General features: G+C 41.6%; 1 protein-coding gene across 5 annotated transcripts in view; it reads left to right on the top strand.

The window, feature by feature from the left end:
- Positions 1 to 24,040, top strand: part of zhx3b (zinc fingers and homeoboxes 3b) — a 98,684-nt gene extending 74,644 nt beyond the window's left edge. For 3 of the 5 annotated variants that reach the window (XM_069884215.1, XM_069884216.1, XM_069884217.1), the window contains 2 exons: positions 8,796 to 11,700; positions 13,887 to 24,040. In XM_069884215.1, the coding sequence (XP_069740316.1) occupies positions 8,964 to 11,700; positions 13,887 to 13,897 (2,748 nt within the window). In that variant the 5' untranslated portion in view covers positions 8,796 to 8,963 and the 3' untranslated portion in view covers positions 13,898 to 24,040. Of the gene's footprint in view, positions 1 to 4,013; positions 4,099 to 8,795; positions 11,701 to 13,886 lie in introns of those variants that run through there. The other 2 variants (XM_069884218.1, XM_069884219.1) reach the window with 2 other exon arrangements.

The raw sequence follows: 24,040 nt of genomic DNA, 5'->3' as shown, positions 1-24,040 counted from the left end.
TCACCACATTTCAGTAATGACATTGTTGGACTCAGTTTATCTCTCAAATAAGCCCGTAATTGATAATAACAAAAAAGGTATTATTTTGTATCCCATATATTTTTTAATTGTTCAAATGTCATTAAACTTCTAGCTACATAGCAATCTTCTATATATCTAATTCCTTTCTGAAACCAAATATTTAAAAGTTGATTATCCATTGAAAATGGAATAAGTCGGTTTTGCATCAAAGGAATTTTAGCCCAAACAGCACTCCTCATTCCAATTTCATTATTTACTTTATTCCAAATATTAATCAAGTGCTTCAGCAAGGGTGCTTCCCGTTCACTAGATAATAACTTTGCTTCCTATTTATATATAAAATCTTCTAATTTTGTCTCTTCTATTTTATCAATTTCTATTTTAATCCATGCTGGTTTTTCTTCCTCAACAAAGAAAGAAGTTAAAAAATCTCAATTGAGCTGCTTTATAGTAATATCTAAAATTTGGTAATTGCCAAATTTCCAAGTTAATTTATCTAAGAATTCTCAATATCTTACCCTTCCAAAGAAAATTTCTAATATTTATTTCATTCTTGAAAAAAACTTTTGTAGTATCACTATTGGCAATGTTTGAAATAAATATTGAACCCTAGTATATATATTCTTTTAAACACAATTAACCCTACTCAATAATGTAATTGGCAATATCTTCCATTTACTCAAATCTTCATTGATTTTTCTTGAGTAAAGGTACATAGTTCATTTATATATATATATATATATATATATATAATCTCTAATTATCCCATTTACCGGCCATTTAAATTGAGTAACTCGTTGATAATGAGTGTAATCGCCTAATAGTAAGAGGCATAATTTCACTTTTATCCCAGTTTACTTTGGAGGAATATGGTAGGGATTTGGATTACAATCTCAAATATAATTTACGTAACAAACCTATTGGCTCTGTGAAATAAATCAAAACATTTTCAGCGAATAAATTAATTTTATATTCTTCTTGATTAACCTTGAACCCTTTAATATCCAGATCAGCTCGTATTAATTCTGCAAGAGGTTCAGTTGTTAAAATGAATAATGCAGGTGATAAAGGGCATTCTTGCCTACTAGATCTAGCCAATGTGGTAACAACTTTAGCTTTAGGCTTATTGTTTAAAGCTTTAACCCAATTTATAAACTCCAGATCCATCCCAAATTCCTCAAATACCTTAAATAAAGAGTTCCACTCTAGTGTATCGAATGCCTTTTCTGCATCCAAAGCCCTGCCGCACTTAAATCTCCCCTCTTTTGTGCTAAATGTATTATGCTAAGTAACCTAGTTACATTATCCGCAGATTTTCTCTTTTTGACAAAGCCTATCTGATCCATATGTATCAATGTTGGTAAAAACTTCATCAACCTATTAGCTAAAACGTTTGCATTTATCTTATAATCTACATTTAACAAAGAAATTAGTCTATGAGATGCTGGTTTTAAAGGATTTTTTTTTGTATTATTATTATCACAATATAAAAAGTTTCCAGGAGCATATGTGTTACCATCGCCTGTTCTATACATCCATAAAAGGAGGAATTAATAAATCCTTAAATTCTTTATAAAATTCTGCTGGGAAACCATCCTCTCTTGAATGAGGTCAATGCTTCCCCCACTTCCCTTGAAGAGAAAGGGGCATCCAACTCCCTTCGCTCTTGTAAAGTTAACACAGGTAGTAGCCTTATCTGTGATTTTTTTAAAAATCCTCTATTTTATCTCTCTGTGATTCAGATGTATACAACTGAGAAAATTGTTTGAAAGCCTCATTAATTTCATGATGTTTATAAATAGTCATATTCAACTCTGTTTTAACTGCATTAATAGTTCTTGAAACATGTTTAGTTTTCAGTTGCCAAGCAAAGACCTTATGAGCCCTTTCACCTAACTCAACATATCTCTGCTTCTTTCCCATTATGGCTTTCTCCATTCTATATGCTTGTAATGTATTATAATGACATTTCTTATTTATAAGTCTCTGATGTTTTTCCTCTGAGACCTGTCTTTGTAAATCTTTTTCTAAATATGTTTTCTCTTTCTACAAATGGTCAAATTCTTTCATATAATCCTTCTTAATTTTAAAAGTGTAACTTGTAATTCGTACCCTTAAGTAAGCCTTCATCGAATCCCATAAAATAAACTGAATTAAAATTAGTCTGAAAGAAAATCTGAATTTTCCTTCTTCAAAAAATCACAAAAATCTGATATTTTTAACAACATTGAATTGGCTCCATCTATAAGTAAATTACAAAAGTCATCAGCAATGATGAATGATCAGATAGAAACCTTGCTTTATAATCAACTTGATTAACTCTATCTTGAAGATGTACTGACATTAAAAATAAGTATATCCTTGATTAGGAATTGTGATGATTCGAATAAAAAAAATAATCTCTATCCCTTGGATGAATTCTTCTTCATATATCTATTAAGTTCAAATCCTTCATTAGAGCTCGCTGAAGTAGTCTTCGCTGCCTTTGCTCTTATTACTGTTCTGGATGACCTGTCTAAAATTGGATCGAGACAAAAATTAAAATCCCCAGCTATTAAAATATTCTGATGTGCTCCTGTTAAATAAAGAAATGTTTCTTGTATGAATTTTTCATCTTCTACTGTTGGTGTATACACATTCAAAAAAGTCCAAAATTGTAAAAAGAATTGACAATCTACCTACAGGGTCAATCACTGTATTTTGTATTGTGGCTGGAAGTGTCTTCTTTATCAAAATTGCTACTTCCCTTGCCTTTAAATTAAATGAAGAGGCTGTGACCTTGCCCCTTCCTCCCTCTCTGCACTCCTCCCTGATTATCCTAATATTCAATGTATGCCATGTTAGGGGTCGCTCTCTACAGCAGTCCAGATAGAAAAGAAAAAATAAATTTATACATAAATTAATATTATCACCAATAAATAGTCAAAAATATGAGAAAAACAAAAATACAAAAATAATATTTAATGCTGTTTAAATAATATACAACATTACCCTCCCCCCTCCATTTTATAGGTTGTGGCTATTGCCACAAATACACACATGAGTCGATAGCAGTCAGTCCATAAAACTTCCAACCCCACCTGGACGTTTACTGTCATCAATCTCATCTATACAAAAAGAAAAAAATGTAAAAAATGCTTTGTATCAATCAGGACATTTTCAAATGTCTTCTTGAAGCTTAACTGGTAGAGTTTCAACAAATCCTTTACTTGAATGTAATATGTAAAAAAAAATCTGTCCTTGTAAGAAAATCTTCAGAGTAGCTGGATGGCGCAGGATAAACCAATATCCCTTTTGCCATAAGGCATGTTTCACACTGTTAAATGCTTTCTTCCACTTCAACAAATTCAAGCATATCAGGATAAGAGAATATCTTCACTCCATGGAATTCCAACTGACTTTGTTCTTTCGCACCTTGCGCTGCTAGAGCCAATATTTTCTCTCTACCTTGATGTCTAAGATATTTTATAAGTACAGGTCTTGCCTTCTGATCTGGAGGTGGTTGTGGTCTCAGGGCTCTATGTGCCCTTTCAGTTTCAATAAAATTTTCAAATTTATCAGATCCCAGGACCTCCGGAAACCAGCGCTTGATAAAAACTTATTACATCATCACTGTCTTCACCTCATTAAAGGCCAACAATTTCAATGTTATTTCCTCTAGTAGATCAACTTTCTTCCAAAGTTGCTTCTTTTCATTGCCCCCGCATCTATTATTCTTCACTCTCACCCCTTCTATGTTGTACATCTTCCATACCAGCATCCACAGTCTTAACTTTTTCATCAACATTATCCAATTAATTTTGCAATTTCTGAACAATGGCAAATTATTTCTTCATTCTGTTATGAGTTTTTCATATTTGTTTTTATTTCTCTCAATTCTTTCAGTACCTGGGCGTTTAGTGCATTCTTCTTGTAATACTTTAATTTTTCTACCTTTGCCTTTAAGAATTTCATCTGCCTTGCCACGTCTTCTTCATCTTCCTCCCCTTCTTCTCCGCTGGTCTGCAAATCCGACAGAGAGATCTCATCCTGTTCAAGATACAACGTTCGGCTCCAGCATCTGAATGCAGGGATGGGGTAGGGTGGCTACTGGTTAAGTAATTAGACTGGCAGCCCTTTATTCTGAAGCATTGTTCCACAAATGTGAGTTCATATCTGTGAAAATTAGGTTCAACGTAAATAAAGGGTGGCGCGGTTAGCGTAGCAGTTAGCACGACGTTATTGGAGCACCAGCGGCCCAGGTTCAAATCCAGCGCTTTGTACGTCCTCCCCACGTCTGCATGGGTTTCCGCCAGGTGCTCCAGTTTCATCCCACCCTTCAAAATCTACAGGCGTTTTTAGATCAATTGGGTGGTACAGACTTGTGGGCTGGAAGGGCATGTTACCACATTGTATGTCTAAATTTTTTTTTTAAATCTAGATTTTATTTTTAATGGGAAGCTAATCTCTGTAATGGTAAACAGATAGCATGTGATTTTATTTTAAGAATATACTTGCAGGATAATGTGGAGTCCCCTTGGCTCTTCACATTAGTGCCAACTCTTTGAACGAGCCCATCTTTTTTGTTGCCTTTTATAAAATTCATCTCTCTTAAATATGTATCCACCTCCTATGGACTTTGCTTCTGCTAATATTTCTTATAAACGAGTCCTAGTAACTCTTATTAATAAATTCATTGCCTGAGGGATACGGTGCTAAATTTCCCACTTGCTGTGACTGGATATGGTTATCCTAATTTACAACTTTCTAGCACCCCCCCCCCCTCCTTATTTGATACGATCTCGCTTGCATTTCTTCAGAGGAATAAAACCCCTTCTTTTTCTGTTGCCTCCTCACAAAATGTCCCCACCCATCCTTTTGTGTGTGCTCTGTACCACCTTTCTGAATGTTCAGAACTGAATATTCCAACAGTGAGCCTAGTGAAATGATTCTGGCTAGTTTTCCGTTAACTTGCTAGAAATGTCTTTGGTTCCGAGACTCAAATAAAAAAAAAATCTATTTATTTATCTGTCTATATGAATGCCTGTCCTGCATATGAATTGCTTGTTGTAATGTGTGCTATATCTGGTTGTATGTCTGTGTGTTTTGCATTGAGGACCGGAGAACGCTGTTTCATCTGGTTATACTTGTGGAATCAGATGACAATAAACTTGACTTAACTTGAAAAGTATACGATTTTCTATTTACAAAAAATATAAAATGTTCAAATCTAAACTCCCCAGCAACCATGGTAGGATTTGAACAGGTGCACCTGGATCACTGATCCAGAACCCTGACTAAAAGGAAGTTAAGAACTTGTGTGCTCCTTATAAGACTCCTAATTATGAAACTCTTTTGTTAAGAAAGGGCTATTGACAGAGAATCTCCAACCAGATGGCATTAACGTTGACTTCTCTGGTTTCTACTGGCCTACCCCCTGTTCTTCATCTCTCTTCCCCACCCCTTTCCCTTTCCATTCACAGGGGCACCTCCCCCTCCCCCTGTTTGCTGGTGTGCCCTCCCTCCCTTATTCACTTATTACCTCCTGCCTTTGGAATGGTGCTCCTCCCCCTGCCCCTCTTACCCCACTATTTTCTTAGGGTGCCTGTCTACATTTTGTCCATACCTTGATGAAGGGTTCAAGCCCAAAACGTGGGTTATGTATCTTTATAAAGAATACTTTTTTACCTGCTGAGTTTCTCCAGAATTGTTTTTACTAAGGGCTGTGGATGGATGTGCAAGTTGATTCATTTGAAAGACTAGAAATAAATTTAACAAGCTTAGCATTTATTATGCACATAGTGTAGTGGCATAGCTGGTAGAGCAGATATGGGGTGGCATGGTTCTTCCATTATTGTGAGAGGGTTGTTCTTCAAGTGAAAATGTGTAAATTCAACATTTGTAACCACCTCTACGCAGCTTCAGACTAGGACAAGCATTGAACACAGAGCCTGACAGGCAGTATTCAGGAGGGAACATGTATGTATCCTTTATTCCCCACTCCTCCTGTTATCATCTGTCCACCCTTCCTGATCTAGTTCTACTCATCACTTGTCTTTCTGATCAGAATCCATCATCCACATCTCTTAGTTGTTTCTATCCTCACCTCCCAGCCTCTGTTACTATCCTTCCCTCATCTGTCCTTCTCTGTGCCTCTTCTCACCTGGATCACCTTACCAGACTCAGGTTGTTACTCTTGCACCATATCACACACTTTTCCACCTCGTCTCTATAGTGTGACTCATCGTTGGTTAGTAATGAGGAGTTTGCATGTTTTCCCCATACACATGTTTTTGCTGGGTGCTCTGCTTTCCTCTCACTTCTCAAAGATGTGTGGAAATGTAGGTTAATTGGCCATTGTAAAATGTCTCTAGTCCAATGGGAGAATCAGGTGCAAGCTGGGTGGGAAAGTAGGGGGAACAAAATGGGGTCAGTAGAGAATCAATACAAATGGGCATTTGATTGTTATCATGGACTTGGTGAGCTGAAGGGCCTCTTTCCATGCTCTATGACACTTAATATTTCAAACTCCTTCTTGGTTTTTGACCTCTCCGCCAAGAGAAGCAGGTCTCATTTTAATTCTCACATAATTTCATGCCGTACCTTTCTGTTTCAATTCAAGCTAATCCTTCCCTGTACCATCAGAATCAAAATTTATTGTCATTAACGTGTGCTGTGAAATTTATTGTTTTGCAGTAGCATTACGGGTGCAAAATTGGTATAAATTACATATTTAAAAAAATTACTGCAGAAGAAGAGAAGCAGTGAGGTAGTGTCTGTAGTTCATTGTCCATTCAGAAATCTGATGGCGGAGAGGAAGAAGCTGTTTTTGTACCATTGGATGCTCATCTTCAGGCTCCTGTGCCTCCTTCCTGGTGGTACCAGTGAGAAGAGGGCATGACCTAGGTGGTGAGGGACCTTGGTGATGGAAGCTGTTTTTCTATCTTGTAGAAAACGAATACTCATGATGGTGCTGGCCGAGTTCATAATTCCCTGTAGTCTTTTCTTGTCCTGTACATTGACACCTCCACACCAGTGATGCAACCAGTCCGAATGCTCTCCATGGTACACCTGTAAAATTTGCAAGGGTCTTTGGTGACATATCAAATCTCCTCCAGTGGAAATACTTCATCAACATGAAGGCCCCAGGCTAGGTATTCAGAGATGTTGACAGCCAGGAATTTGAAGATCTTTACCCTTCTGCTGACCCCTCAATGAGGTCTGAACATAGAACATTATAACACAATGCAGGCCCTTCAGCCCATAATGTTGTGCCAACCCATAAAAAAATGAAACCCTCTATTTTTCTTTCATCCATGTGCCTGTCTAAGAGTCTCTTAAATGCCCCTATAGCCTCCACCACCACCCCTGGCAATGCATTCCATGCTCCCACACCTCTCTGTGTAAATAAAATTTCCCCTAAACATTCCTCCCTTTATTTTGTACAGCTATCCTTGGTGTTTGCTTCACCTGCCCTGGGAAAAAGATGCTGGTTGCCCATCTGTGCCTATTATTTGGGTTGACTGGTTTGTGTTCTCCAGATTTCCCCCTCCTTAAGTCCACAATTAGCTCTATTCAATTCTATGTCAATTCATCCATATGTTACACTTGTTCTGTCATGCATTATCTTGTTCCATTAATTGATATCCTCTTGGATGTGACAAGGATTTTTCCTTTAGACCCACAGTGGTTGTGATGTTTTCTTATTTATTTATTGTTAGCACACTGGCAAGACCTGGATATTTTTCTCCCCTACATGAATATTTCAGTAAAGTGCAATAATTCCCTTGAGAAATCATCTCTCTTGTGTTCACTGTGCAAAGTGCACAACAATATAATCATTAATTCTCATCCATCCTGAAGCAGGGTCTCGACCACAAGCATCGGCTGTTCCTTTTCCTCCATAGCGATCCTCCAGCAATGTGAGATTATATATTGCTTCAGATTCCAGCATTTGCAATCTTCTGCCTCTGCAATCATTAAATCTACTCCCAGAATTTTTTTAATTGTATTTGGAAAGAACATCTTGAGATTTGTAAAAATTAGAAATTAAAGGAATATTTTTCAGGGCAATTGCTTTACTTTACACTGCATTAATGTAGAGAAACCAGATCATATGAGTGAGTTATCAAGAACAAGGAAGAAGACTGTGTCTATGACTGAGTTGATGAAGTAATACAGTTCATAGGGAGAACATTAGAGGAAGTTCTTCACAGAATGGTGGGAGTGTGGAATGAGCTGCCAGCTCAAGTGTGAATGCAGGCTTAATTTTAACATTTAAGAAGGATTTGAACAGATATAAGGATGGGAGGGCTATGGACTGGGGGCAGATCAGTGAATTTAGGCTGAAAAATGGTTTGGCACAGACTAGAAGAGCCAAATGGGCCTGTTTCCTTGCTGTAATGTTCTATACTATTTTTAACATTTAAATTTAGACGTACAGCACAGTAGCAGGTGCTTCTAGCCCACAAGTCCATGCCACCCAATTGACCTGCAACCCCTGTACATTTCGAGGGGTGGGAAGAACCAGGAGCACCCGGATATAGGGAAAACATACAAACTCCTTCACACAGTGCTGGATTTGAACTCGGGCTGCTGGAGCTGTAACAGCGTTGTACTAATCGGCACGCTAACTCTGCCAACCATAAATTCATGTCTATTTCCACTCTGGTTCATTCTCTCAAGAACAAGTCAATTATCTAAAAAACCTGATGGGATTCCATTGTTAAGGTGAAGACTTTCAACTACTGCTTGCTTCAATCCAGCTTATGTTTCTTTCTCTTTGGTTTTTACAGGTGGGAACTTCGGTTCAGTGGTACACGTGTTGGTGACTGCTCTGACTCGGAGGCAAGTAAAAAGGCCAGGCTTTAATGGAGAGAAGAGGACCGTGAGCAGCAGTTTTGTGCTTGTGGTGTTAAGGGCTCCTGCTGTGCATCCGTGTTCTGACGCCATTGCCATTTGCGATGGCGAGCAAAAGGAAGTCTACCACCCCTTGCATGATACCAGCCAAGGCCTTGGTCATGCAGGGCCCAGGCATCGACGTCAGCCCAGCGTACAATGACAAGGTGGAGTCCTCACTGCCAGCATTTCCGATTGATGACCCATCAGCTGGCGAGCAGGCCTTTGACCAGAATGATGTTGTGGAGCATGGTGGCTTCGAATGCAAATATTGCGATTACACTAGTCAGGACTACCAAGTGTTTACCATGCACGTGGAATCGATGCACTCCGACGAAAGTGTGGACCAGTTGTACGTCTGCGTTGAGTGCAACTTCAGCACAAAGAGCCAGGAGTCACTGACGGTGCACAATGCCATGAGCCACGCCAGCGAGGGCAACCTCAAAGTCAGCGTTATCAAGAAGGGCAGCCAGTTCGTGTCCGAGCTGAATGCCCCCGAGATCCGAAGCAACGACACCCAAGAGAATGGTGAGGAGGCCGATGCTCAGTCAGAAATCTCCATCAGCAAAACGCCCATCATGAAAATGCTGAAGGTCAAGCCGGATGCCAAGCGGATCAGTGTTACTCACCTGGGAAAGGAAGAGCCCAGCGAGGAGGGGGAGGCGGCTGATGAGGCTGTTAAAAAGACTGAAGGGTTGCCAGCTAACGGGTCAGCGAACGCTGACCCAGCCGTCAACGGGTCCACGGTGGTGTCGGTGCCTGTCCTGCAAGCTGGTGTGACGCAGATTGTCCCAGTGGTGCAGCAGGCGGCCACGAGCAACACTTCCAGCCCCTTGCCCAAAGTGATGATCCCTCTGAGCAGCATCCCCATCTACAACGCTGCCATGGATTCCAACAGCTTTCTCAACAACTCCTTCAGCAAGTTCCCCTACCCAACCAAAGCTGAACTGTGCTGGCTAACGGTGGTCACCAAGTACCCAGAAGAGCAGCTCAAGATCTGGTTCACAGCGCAACGGCTAAAGCATGGCATCAGCTGGACACCGGAGGAGATTGAAGATGCCCGCAAGAAGATGTTCAACACCATCATCCAGGGCATCCCACAGCAGACTATCACGGTTTTACCTAGCCAGGTCACTACCGCCAATGGCAGTCAGCACCTCTTCCAGGCTAACTTCCCCTGCCAGCTGGTGACTCAGGCAGGCAATATCATGGTCAGCCAGCCTGGTGGGGTGGTGAAAGGGGTGGCGGTGAGCGGCTCCCCCGTTGCTGTCAGCCTGGCCACTGTCCCCAAGCAGCAGGACATCTCCAAGTTCCAACTGCAGAAGCTGGGAGGTGGCACAGAGAGCACGGGCATGAAGATCTTGACGTCGGCGTCAGGGGCCCAGTCGGTGATCAGTTCAGCCCACCTCTCGTCGTCCAGCCAGATTGCGGAGTTCGGGACGTACAAGTACAAGAAAACCAAAGAGCAGCTGGCAGCACTGAAGCAGAGCTTCCTGCGATCTCAGTTCCCAGAGCACGAGGAGGTCGAGCGGCTGGTGAGGGCGACGGGCCTGCAAGGCAAGGAAATCCGCAAGTGGTTCAGCGACCGGCGCTACAACTATAAGAACCTGAAGTGCAACCAATCGTTCGAAGTGGGCAATCTCAACCTCCCTCCTGCCGGCACTGGCCTGGAGGACACTACCCCTCCTCCTCTCCCCACCTCGGCCTTCCACCCCCACCGGCGCCAGTGGCAAACCAACTGTGACTTCACCCCACCCAAATTCAAGGGCAAGTCGGCCGAGCAGCTCAGCGCCCTGGAGCATAGCTATGGGCTGAACCCTTTCCCGCCTGAGGAAGAGGTGGACAGGCTGAGGGCAGAGACCAAGATGACCCGGCGGGAGATCGACTTGTGGTTCTCCGAGCGGCGGAAGGTCAAACTGGATGAGCGAGTCCGCCAGGAAGACTCAGGTGTAGCGGACTCTGCTGGGGATGAGGAGGAGGAGGAATCAGACGGGGAAGGGACACCCAGCGACAGCAGCTCCGTGGACATGAGGCGAATCCTGGCCCCTCAGGAGCGCCTCAAGGTCAGCCCCTTGAAGATCTGCGTGAGGGACGGCTCCAACTTGTGCGTCCAGCCCAAGGCCTTGCAGGCCACGAAGGCCCAGAACCCCAACGCGGTCTCCTCTGCCACTCCCAAGTATAAGGGGCAGAATAAGAAAACAGTCCACCAGCTCCACTTGATGAAGCTGCAGTTCATGCGGACGCAGTGGCCCACAGTGGAAGAGTATGATGAGCTGGCCATCAGCGCCAGGCTACCCAGGACTGAGGTGGTCCGCTGGTTTGGCGACGCTCGGTACGCCTTGAAGAATGGGCAGCTGAAGTGGTACGACGACTACAAGAAGGGCATCTATGCCATCCGGTCAGGCAGTAACAGCCTCATCACTGACGTGCCTGTGGAGAACTACAGAGTCAGGCGCACCCCAACCAAAAAGAGCGGCAAGGCAGCTCTGTTTGAGTACTACACCCAGCACCGCATGCTGCACGAGGAGGACCTTGACCGGCTGTGTGAGAAGTCTTACATGAGCTACGAGCAGGTCAGGGACTGGTTTGCTGAGAAGCAAACCGAGGATGCCATGTACATGTCGGACTTCAGCAATGAGGACCAGCAGTCGACCAATGGCGAGAGTGACAAGGCCAAGGGTGGGCAGCGGTTTGCCGCGGAGGAGGCCTACTCTGATGTGACTGACAACAGCGATAACTGGGACGTCCGGTCACGAGAGGGACCCCCAGAACTGAATGAGTTTGATGCTGAGAACATCTCTGGTGAGGCTCCACAGTTCCACGAGCACACTGAAGCAAAGTAGAATCAGGCATGAGGGATAACTGGTACATTTGAAAAGAGCACATACACCTTAGTTTGTTGTAAAAAGCAAATTACGTTTAGATTAGGGAGGCACGGTTAGCGTAGCCGTTAGTGCTACACTGTTACATTAAGATGAAAGGGGCACAGAAATTATTTCCGAGGGTGTTACCAGGAGTAGAGGGCTTAAATTACAAGGAGGGTTCCGATGGGTTAGGAACTTTCTCCCTAGAGTGTTAGGAGGGTGTGGGATAACCTTTTGGAGGCATATAAAATCATGAGGTAGATAGATAAGGTAAATAGCCTTTCCCAGTGGGTACAATTGTTACACCTTGGTACACTGAGAGGAAAGTTTTAGAGGGATTTGGACAAAGCACAACCCAGAATAATCCAAGTAGACATCAGTTGCATGGACTAGTTGGGTTGAAGGGCCTGTTTCTGTGCTGAAAGACTTTGAATCTATAATAATTCATAATGTTGAATGTTATGAACAAGTATTTCAATATCTCCTTAAAAATACAAGGCAATCAAGAAGTAAAAGTGCTCATCCTTCTCAGTTTTTTTTCTTATTGGTAAGATAAGCCCCTGGATAAATTGACATGGCTGAGCAACATTATCTGATGGCCCATTCCCATCATGGATCAAGAAACCAACTCCCTTTCTTGCAAGGAGACTCAGTATCTGAAAATATCAGAGCAGTGTTAATGCCTGGTTGTTTTGTGAGGTGGCATGAAGCAGAAGCAGTGGTTACTGTAATGCTTTTAAAGCGACCTGGGTTCGAATCCACTGCTGTCAGTAAGGAGTTTATACTTATCGGCGTGGATTTCTGACAGGCAGGCTGGTTTCTTCCCACCCTCCAAAAACCTACAGGAGTTGTAAATGAATTGGGGTATTTGGGTGGCACAGGCTCGTGGGCTGGAAGGGCCTTTTACCGTGATGTATGCCTAATTTAAATTAAATAAAAACTTAGGTGTGAAAGCTGCTGTTAGAACACAAATTTACTTGTTATTGATCTTGAGGGAAGGGGTGCTTCCAGAGCCAACCATTGAAGACCTGGACAGACAAGGGACAAGAATCACCTCAACTTTCCCCTCCATGTCAGCCAACTATGCTTGTACCTTCAGTGTCACTGGTTACAATCCTAGTGGCCATGTAGTGTGTCCAGGAGAAGGTTCACCAACTTCTCCGGAGTAGCTAGAAGCAGGCAGTAGGAGCAGGAATTGTGTGTGACTGAATTTAAAAAGACCACTTCCCATTCTGATCATGAAATAGTAAATAGACACAAATAGCAAAGGTCCCAGACAAACAATACATATGCAGGACAGGTACACCACTGGCCACAAACTTCTGATCAGAAAACCATCCTTCCATACCATCCTTGCCTTTGATCACCACCATATTTGGATCCAAGCTTTCTGAACCACCTTGTCCTTGTCAAAAAGCTCACGAAAGACAATGTCTCTCATCCTGCTTTCTGCAATCTTCTAAGTTACCTCTTCAAAAATGATCATTTAACTTGGGTGGATAACTTGGTTTGGAGAGACAAGATGACAATGAGTTTATTGTCATATACATTGTACAGTTGCCCCAAAATTCTTATTCGCTACAGCTTAACAGGTACTTCATAAGATACAATTACAAAACAACTAAAAATTTCATTGAAATGCAAAAAAAAAACAAAAATTGATAATAAGTTGGGACAAAGGACCTGTTTCCATGCTATAAAACTATGATTCTAGTGAAGTCAATTTTATTTTCATCTGATTGCACAAGTACAACCCGACAAACTGCGTTCTCTCGGCCCTCGGTGCAAAACACACAGACACAAACAGACCTAATTCACATAAAGACAAATAAGACACATAATTATGAACGACAGATGTTTAGTGTGAGCAGGTCCTTTGGTTATTCAGCATTCTCACTGCCCATGGGAATCTCTTCCATCCCATTCCCCTATTCTTTTCCCTTTCTCCTGCAAATTATTCTCTCTTCCACTTGTCTGTGGGGCCTGGAATGTCCACAGAGGTCATAATCTCCAGCTAGTTAAAAGATAAAAGCCTTTCTCCATTGTCAATCGAACTCTCCGCGGGATCCCCAAACACTTTGCGGGCGGCCTCAAGATCTTTCCTTGCTTCTCTCCTTCCTCCAGAAGCCGAGTGATGAGGGAAGGCGAGCACCCTCAAAAGTGAAAGAAACGGAGGCTGCAGTTCGTTCCCGAGGAAGGAACGCCACGGACTATTCTGGGCCGGCCATCGGTTTTCGCTGCTGCTCGGACTGATCGGACGCTGCGTTGGGAGGCTGTGGCTGTGGTTCAGACTCTCTAGTGTTTTGTGAGTGTGTGTGAGTGTGAAGGCACCATTACTGTAAATAGACACTGATGTAACTGACACTGCGGTGCCCACCTGATGTTCTATTTGCATTCTGCAGGCAGCACAATGGAGGAATTGGCTTCACTGCACAAGTCCATTTTTGTATGTATATAACAGGACTGGAAAAAAAGCATACTCTCGACATGCTTATAAAATGGAGACTTTTATCTGATGAATCAAAGTTGAGATAATAATGGAGGTAGTGATTGATGCTTGGAAATTGCCCAACTTGCCTTCTAAGTCATCAATCCTTATGGCCAGGATTGCATGAGTTTTGAAAAAACTATTATCGATCGATCCCTCTTTGCACAGTGAGCCAGATTTGAATATACAATACACCAATCCTGGTGTGTGTGTGAGTGTGTTTTTTTTAAACCCCATCCACATCCCACCCCCTCCCCCCTTTATCAAGTTCATCTGTGTTTCAGGTGGTACATTGTTTACAGGGGGAATATAAAAAAGGTAAAGGAGCAAAGGAAGCAATCCCCTCGAAGGATACCAGTGGCCATCAATACCGGACAAGTGGAGGGATACGCCAAGGAACCAAGCAGTGATCCACCGCACAGGAAAGATCTTGTGGGGAATGTTGGGTAGGGAGTCAGGTGGTTGGACCGCCCCCGTGTTCCGTTGTGGAGAGCAGAGCCAATAACTCGAATTAGATTTCAAACCATTGTGAGCAATTTTGTTTCTTCCCAAGAGCTCTGTGCCACTTGCTGGTTGCGTGGGATGGCTTAAACCAAAATGGCATTTAGAAAAGGAAAGCTTTTCTTAAAAGTATTTTTTATTGAGGGAACTGCATATAACAGGGGTCACGCGGAGATCCACTTATGTTTGGTACTTTAGCAGCGAGGGTAGGTCCTCACTTTATTTAGTAGTACATATGAATAGCTAGATCTGTGCTTGTCAGAATAGGAATTGCCAAGGAAGAAATATGCAGTCAGTTATACTAATTTAAAAAAATATATATATTTATGTGTGTGCGTGCATGTTAAACAAATGGTCATCGTTGCTTTGAGAAACCAAAAAAGGTCTTTTTTTTTTGCTTGAGCCTGTTTCCTATTGGAATACTTGACAGATCAATGAGAGGTTCATAGGTAACTTTTATTGTTACGTAATAATACATTAAAAATATAATATACATGATATACTTTATTTTTGTCTGCCATAGGGCAAACAAAGTTGCCATGAGCATTGCCCGCTGCCCCTAACAATAGGAGAAAGGGAAGCAAAAGAGAGTCCCTTCAGAGTCACTGAGTGTCCGTGGAATCGCCCGCAGAGCTCCCGCAGTTTCTGCAGCCGCACAGACTCCAGTTCCAACCATCAGCAACCTGAGCTCCAGATCCAAACCTCAGATACAATCAGGACGCCTTCAGCACCTGAGGCCCTTCATGAGCCCTTCTTGTCCTTGGCTCCCTCTTGAATCCTGGTTCTGATACCTGGTTGCCATGAGCCAGTCTCCAGCTGCCCTCAACTTGTGTGAGTTCCTCGAACGCAAATCGTCTGCGGCCTGTGCGAGTCCTTAGACAGCAAGGTGCGAACCACCCGCAGCTGGTGTGTGTTCTCCAGCCACTGAGCCCCGCGCTAATCTGCTGCAGCATTCACAGTCCTGTAGGGTCATCTCCTATGCTTCTCCTTCTCAAAGGGATTGGGTTATGGAAATACAAAGTGCTGGGTATCCAGGGAGAACCAAGTCTCATTCTGAGGGCTATGAGGAATATAAGCAAGTGTACCTCCTTGTATTTTGAAAAAGCAGAGAGTAGACAAATACTTAACCTTGATAAAGGTCTTGGTGGAAAAGACAGAGGTGGAGCAGGAACATTAGGGAACATCCCTATGCTCTGAATTCTAAATTTCCTGCTCTGAATTTCCAAATAATTTAAGCCAATACCTTGATTGGTTTCAGTTGTCCCCAGCTAGCATTACCTGAACTACTTTTTAATGTAGGTTCAATGGCATCAAATCCTTTCTTCTTTGCAAACAATTGGACAAAATTAATAATTGTGGATTTTTTGTTGCCCTTAAGTCCTGTATCATGACTTGAAGAGCTCCACATTAAGATGTCTTTTGCTACTATGTGTGATTATTTGGATAAGGACAATTCTCTCCTACCTCAGTAAAGTTCAGTGACATTGTTTGATTTAAAGCATTTTTTTTTGTGGTTGGTAGGATATATCTTTGCACCAGTAGGCATTGACTCCTGTCTGAAGTGGTTGAACCATATACATATCAGAGGAACTTGCAATTCTCTTTAACTTGCTTTTAAAATGTTATCTCAAGTTGGCAATGTAACTGATACATTCACAGCGACAATTATTTTCTCATCTCTTCTGCACACTAAGCTTCACTTTTAGCAGAAACCCAGATTTGCCCCTTTTGGCCTTGAGGTTAATTTTAATCAACATTGCAAGAAATCCCTTCAAAGGCAGATGACCCAGTGAGACAATCCGGTGGATATCTCAGCCATTCGTGTCACGGGGCTTTATTTCATGCAGCAACCTCTTCCAATTAGCCTTAAAAGCTCAGTGTCCAAGATTCCTTGGACCATCTACTCACTCGAGTTCAAAGTCTATTCCAATGGGCTTTAGGAGCGTTTGGAATGGAGGTCAACTTTCAAGTCCCTTGTTCTCTTTTCCCAACAACCCCAAGCCCTTTTACATGAGTTAAACAGCAGAGAGATATACTAGCATAATTACAGCTTCCTTACTCCCTCAGGCCCTAGATGTGATTCCAGTCCCACAGCAAAGCTTTCAATGGTTGTGAAAATAAGAAATAAGAGCAGGAGTAGGCCATCCAGCCCATCAAGCCTGTTCTTCCATTCAATGTGATCATGGCTTATCTGAAGATGGGATCATCTTCACCTACCTGCCTTTTCCCCACATCCCTTAATTCCCTTATTATGTAAATATCAATCCAACCTCGTTTTAAATATATTTACTGAGGTGGCCTCCACTGCCACAATGGGCAGTGATTTCCACAGATTCACCATCCTCTGGGAAAAGCAGTTACTCCTCATCTCTGCCCAAAATCTATACCCTGAATCTTGAGGCTATGTCCCATAGTTCTGGTTTTCCCCACCAACGTAAACAACTTACTACCTCTATCTTATCTATGCCTTTCATAATTTTATATGTTTGTATTAGATCCCCGATCATTCTTCTAAATTCCAGCATGTACAGTCCCAGATGGACTCCATCTTTCCTGATGGACTAACCCCTTCACCCCTGGAATCAACCTGGTCTGCCATTAACACTCTGCTTGGTTTATTTTTTTTAGGCAAAAATGCTTCATGTGAAGGTCCCACCATCAAGACCTTTGTTGAGCTCTCTGGCATTAGGCAATACTTGTAAATGTGTTTACAGGCATGTGTCGACTGCAAGCTATTTGGCAGAAGGGAATTGGTAGGAAGAAAACTGACTAGGAAAAGACAAGCAAAGCAGGATTCTGAAATGACCAGACCAATGCCACTTTCTAATAGCAATGTACAGTGAGAAAAGTGCCATTCTGCCCCCTGCACCTGTGCTAGCTCTTTGAAGTGGCCACACTTAATCTCATATCCATACCCCATCCTCAAAGTGCTGTTCCATTTTTAAAATTAGTCATGGAGTCAATGAGCTTCCCCATCTCCTTAAGCAGATCAAGGCCCAGACCCTGCCAACACCAAGCTGAAAATTCCTCCTCATCTTAGCGGTGATGCTAAGTGTTTGCCAGGTCCTTTCTCTGTTGCTGGGCCCCTATCTTTCAACAAGACCAGGCAACGCACTTTAAAGAGACACCAACCCTTCCATCAGTGGTGAGAGCACAAGGAACCCACTAAGCTGGCTGGTTGGTCCATCTTATAAATGATTCTGTTTCGAGTGCTGACGAAGAGAAACTTACAAGATTTAAATAAGTGTTTAAGAGTTTAACAAGAAAGTCTGCGGATACTGGGTTCTGGTGCAATACACAAATGGGCCAGAGAAATTCAGAAGTCCACGCAGCATGTATAGGAAGTCAAAGGTAACGTAACTAAGACCTGAGGCCCAAAAGGTTGGTTACTCTTTACTTCTGATGGATACTGTGCGACCTGCTGAGTTTCTCCAGTACGTTTGTGTATCGCACAAGAATCATCAGTTGTCGATGTGGTTGTACAAAGTGGCAGAAGGAGAGTAAAGTTTTCCACAACATATTTAGCATAACTAAATCCTTGAATGTAAAGCTGTTGGCTATTAAGATTGATTGGTTACATAAACTTATTGATCTCCATTGAACTCTGAGACCCAACATTTAATTTGCTTGTTAATCAATAAAATGATTTCAAAAGAACATTTTTCATTCACATCTGAATGCTGCATTCACACAATGATATTTTACATTGGCCACAGAAAGATAACTATACACCCTCCAATATTTACAATGACATAAACAAATGTGCAGGGAACAAGTGGAAAAATGAGCTTCTTTCAGTAACTGACTGTATGGAATTGAGCAAAGCAAATAATGTGGAACAATAAACAGGAAAATCTGCAGATGTTGGGGTCTAGTGCTTATACAAAAGTGCTGGAGAAACTGAACAGGTCATGCAATGTCCATTGGAAGTAAAAGGGCAGTCAACGTTTCAGCACTTCTCACAAAGGGCTTAGGCCTGAAACTTGGACTATCTTTTACTTTTACTGGATGCTGTGAGACTGGGGTTCTGTGGCTGAGGAACACACAGCTGTGGCTGATGGTGACTCAAGGAAAAGAACCCATGCAGGCTGTGGGCTGCTGGAGACTGTGGTCAAGGGACTCACACCAGGTGGCAGCCTGCTGGAGACTGGATCGAACTGGTTGAAGGGATACCAGATATCAAAACTGGGATGCGAGAGGGTGCCGAGGGAGCTGGAGGGTTCGTAATTATGTAGGAGGTTCGGATCTGGACCTTGGGTTTCCGATGGTTTGGACTGGACTGTGGGAGTGCTAGAGGTGAATTCACGGACGTTCACTGACTCTTGCGGGAACTCTCTTTTGCTTCTCTTTCATTCTAAGAGGTGCTTCAGGCAATTTCCGTCGATGGCAAATCTGTCTGCCTTAAAGCAGACAATGATAAAGTTTTTATTACGTGATGATAACCTGAATTTTGAACCTGCTGACTTTCTCGGGCACTTTTGATTACAGAAAGCAGTGTTGGACATGGGTCTCTCCTGAGGAGTGCTCATTTCTAGGTTTCGTTAGCAATTTGATACCGTGAAGCTGGTGAATAGCTCAGAAGTCGATTGCTCTGACCTGCTGAAGTGTTGCAGCTAATAGAGACACTACCTTGAACAGCCGAGACCTCAGTTCCATTATGACCTTGGGTGCTCTCTGTGTGGAACTTGGATGTTCTCCCTGGTTCTATTGGGGTTTCCTGCAGGTGCTCCACTTTTCCTCCCATATTCTAAAGATGTGTGGGTTGGTCAATTTATTGGCCACTATGATTTAACCCTGATGTGTAGATGAGCAGTAGAACCCAGGAGAAAGTGGAGGGTGGGGGGGGGGGGGAAGGAATCTTAAGTCCACTCTAGATTAGCCATTATCTTAATGAATAGCAGAGCTGGCTTGATAGGCCAACTCCTGCCCTTATTTCTTATGTTCTTGTGGATTAATTTAATTTAGACATACAGCATGGTAACAGGCCCTTATGGTCCACGAGCCCTTGTTGCCCAATTAGACCCAATTGACCTACAACCCCAGTACCTTTTGAAGGATGGGAGGAAATGAGAAAACCTGCGCAGACACAGGGAGAACGTACAAATTCCTTTCAAATATCACCAGATTCTAACCTGGATTGCTGCTGTTAAAGCAGCACTGCATTAACCGTGCCGCCCTTAATGCAGGATTAGTGTTAATGAATCAAAATGGATTTACTAGGTAGAAGATCTTATTTCTGAGCCATGTATCTGCGTCTCTGTAAAAAAAAAAGCAGTAGATTCATTATCACTTCCATCACCCACTTCTCTTTCCGTAGTCCAACCTGCATGCCCACCAACGTACTCCAGGTGGAGCTTGCCAACCCTCACTAACCCCGAGCTGTTGTTATTGGGCTTGGCCTGTGTTTTGTCCCGTCTAATTTTTGAAGTTCATGGTCCATCTCTCGGTTTTGTCAATGTTCAGCAGTTAACCATCAAGGTTCCATCCCTATAAAGTGGAACTAAATCAAAATTGGCATTCATTACAATTACTGACTCATTGAGGTTTTATGTTTGTTCATTTCTTTCCAAGCCATTTTTCACCCCATTTCTGCCCGTGCTTTTACTCTTCCACCCTTTCCGAGGTACCATCACGTCACTGACCAGGCAAATAGCTCGTGGGTCTGTTGGAAACCACTTGTTTAAATAAATCTTTAAATTCTACATAGTTGACTTTTATTGCCTATATTGTGTTTTATTGGAGGTAAAAATTAAAAAAAAAACAATTCTACAAGTAGGCTTTAATTTTCTTTTAAGTTTTATCAGATAAAACCAATAATCTTAAGTTTAAGTCATGATCCCATGTAAGGAAGATAAACTTGCATTTATATGGTCCTCATCTCAGGACATCCACTTGCAAAGTATAGTCATTCTGTAACTTATTAATCACAGAAGGCAATTGGGCAAGTAACAGGTTCCCCGCAACAACAACTTGATAATGACCAGATACCAGTTTTAAGTTGGTTGCTTGGTCATGACATCTCAGAACATTCTCCTGCTGGTGTTGTGTATATTTTACTTGCCCCTCAGTTGAAGCTCTTTTCCAAAAGATAAAACCACTAACTGTGAGCACTTGTTCAGTACTGCACTAATGTTGCCCTAGACTTTTGTCACTGAAATTTAAATTCATATAAAAATCCATAATTACTGAAATTGAAATATATTGTCTGGTGTAATTTTTAAAAAAAAGTCACATCTGCCATAATTGCCCAGATTTGGTCCGTGATCTTGTATATCAGTGAAGGAGATATTTGTAGATGGTAAAGAGGGTCTCATGGAGAAAGGCTACTGTAAAGATTAAGCTGGTATTTGAAAAATAGCTCTTTCAGTGATGACATCCCACCTGACCTTGTATTAAATTATTAAATGATTAGAATTGCAGGTAGAAAATATTTGCGGTTGGGGGGGGGGGAAGATGTTTGCAACCAAGGAATCCATTTAAATAAATGTGAATGAGCAGTTTCTTTCTATAGCAGCCCGGTTTGCAGGCGGGAGTTAGGAACACTGACAGAGGGAGGAGGATATTGGTGAGAGAAGTGGGATAGAAATGGGGAGAATGGAGTGGGGGAAGGGTTGAAGCATGTAGATGTTTTGCATTCTGAGTTGGCTTCTCTTTCTGTTCTGTGCCTCACGCTGTTTCTGATAATTAGATCTTCGTACAAACAGCGCAGTTATCAGAGAGTGCGTGGGTGCCAGAACGAAACCCAGCTGCCAGCTTCTGCTGTAGTTCATCCACTGTGTAATGACATGTTCCCTCATGCTTAACAGGCAGTTTTCGTCAGAAGCTAAATCTCTGATTGTTATCTCGCATTGGCTGCCCATATGAATCTCACCGTCATTTCATCATCTGTATGCTACTGTCAAGATGGAGGTTATTTGTCTTTTCATTCCTGAATTTAGAACTGAAAGTTATATTGCCATAGATACCACTATTTTCTTCTGCTAGCTTCAACTGGGAACAAATCTCTGGGAGGACAGTGGATTGTTTGATTGGTCCTTCATATTTTTATCCTTTCATACCTGCTCAGGAAGTATCTTTAAACTTCCAAATACTAAACTTTGCTGTGCCCACACTACAGTCTTTTAGAATTTTTTTAAAAACCTGATACTATTATTTTTTAAATTTTTTTTCTTCTAGTTATAGGGCTGCATGTTTGCCTGAATAGTGGGAGAACTTGAAATAGTCACTGAATGATGCTATTCAACAAATTTTTTAGTCAGGATTGTGATGGTTTAATTCAGAATAATTTGTCACTTTTGAGTTTGGGAACTAACGCAGCTTTTTTATTAATGGAAAATAGGACTAGTCCATTGTCTCTTGCACCGGTTTTGTCTTGCTGTTGGATTGTGCTTGGCCCTTTGCTTGTCTTTGATTAATATCTGGGAATACATTTAGCTAAATAAAAATCTATCGATTGGTGTCTTCAAAATTTTGATTCTCCCACCAGTTCAAGCTCTTCCGGGGGAGAAAATTCAACATTTCCAATTCATTTTGCGGGAAAAGCTTCAAACTTAGAATTTTGAAATTGTACCCACTTTTTTTCATTATTATACCAGAAAAAATAATTTCCATCCATCTGATAAGATCTTATAATCTCTCGCCAAGAAGGATCCATAACTATCTAAAAATGGGAATATAAGCCATGTTTTAAGCACTTTTACTATTTTAACCCTTTAACAATTGTTATTTTTTAAATCAAAACTGCCTTGTAAACTCATCCCTTCTCAAGGCAAAAGATGGACTTAATCTTGTGTGAGTCCTACCTGTTGACAAACTTGCCACCCATTTCACAGTAAACTTCAAAATATTGTGCAATTTTACTTGTTTATTCTATTGGACCTTTTGCAAATCCATATAAACAACGTCATGGAGACGTTCTCTGCCCACCATAATTGTGAATTCTCGGTGAATTCACTACTCCATGCTAACTCTTTGATCAATACTAGCTCAAGTGTACAGACATTCAGCTTCAGATGGAACATTTATCTTCCTGGTTTCACCTTTCCCAGATAAAGTATTGATTTTACCGGTTTTCCAACCCTGAGCCACAGTTTTCATATCAAAAAAAGGTTTACAAATTATGGCTAATGTATCATCCACTTTCCTTCAATACCCAAGAGTGGAGCTATCAGATCCTATTGAATGTGTCAATCTTAAGTTCCATTATTTTCTCTAATACAGTTTTGAAATGTGTATTAAATCAATATTCATTCTCATTTTTTCTTTCATATCTTTTAACATGGTCTGGCTACAACAGGTCTGCTGCTTTTTATTCTCCACCTGTTTTTAAAGAATTCATGTCTCCCCACCCCCTCCCCAGATACCTTAGCCTTTTACTATTAGTGTTGATATTACCTTATTCACAATGCTTTCTGTGGAACAACTCTGTATGTTTTAAAGAGTCCCATTCATCTTTGCACCGAGTGTTTGCTGTTTCTTTTATGTTGAACCATGTGCTTCATTTTGGTCTCTTCCAACAGATCATGTGTTTTGATTATAAGGTATTGTACCAGAGGCCAGCATTCAGAAGATGGTAGCACCATGTAAACGGGGAAATAGCAGAGATGAGCAATCCAGTGTCACGATAATGTTGCAGATGATTGGTTTTTTTTAGCCTTTAGCTGAAACGTGATCTTAGATCTGATGTCATCTTGTGGTTCTGTTTGATCTGAGTTTGTTATTTCTCAGGCACACTGCTTGATGTACTTGTCCGTGAAGATTCATTCAGTAATAGATATCCAAGGAAAAGTTGTCCTGGGTCAGCTGATGACTTAACATCTCAGAATAAAACAGGAAGAAACCTAAAATAAACACTGCACTTCCCAAAGTCTGAGCCCATCACACATAGTTTATGGATTTCCTCAAATGTGTATTATGCTTGTTGTTTTCCTTTTCAGAAAAAGAGGAAAACAGTTTGGGAACACAAATGGATTCTCATTATTACTATTAAATAAAATAATCCTGGGTTGAAGTTGAGAATTCTCCTCCATCCCTAGGAAGCTGCTAAAGCAAATGGCATGGGCAAGGCCTTGGAATTGTACCTTGTTGATGGACAAGAATCTCATAAATAAAGGCACCAACAAAGTGGTCTGTCATGACTTCTTTTCACAAATGGACTTGTTGACCTTGAATTGTAAAGTGCATCCTCCAAACAGCAATGTTAGTGTTTTATATTATTAGTATTCTTTGATTTACTAAACTGAGAAAAAAGATGAATGCTAAATTATTTGATTAAAATTTTCAAATAAAA

The sequence above is a fragment of the Narcine bancroftii genome, chromosome 6 (assembly GCF_036971445.1).
Source record: "Narcine bancroftii isolate sNarBan1 chromosome 6, sNarBan1.hap1, whole genome shotgun sequence".
NCBI classification, from domain to species: Eukaryota; Metazoa; Chordata; class Chondrichthyes; order Torpediniformes; family Narcinidae; genus Narcine; species Narcine bancroftii.
The sequence above is the reverse complement of the archived record's forward strand: the minus strand, read 5'-3'. Positions and strand labels throughout refer to the sequence as shown.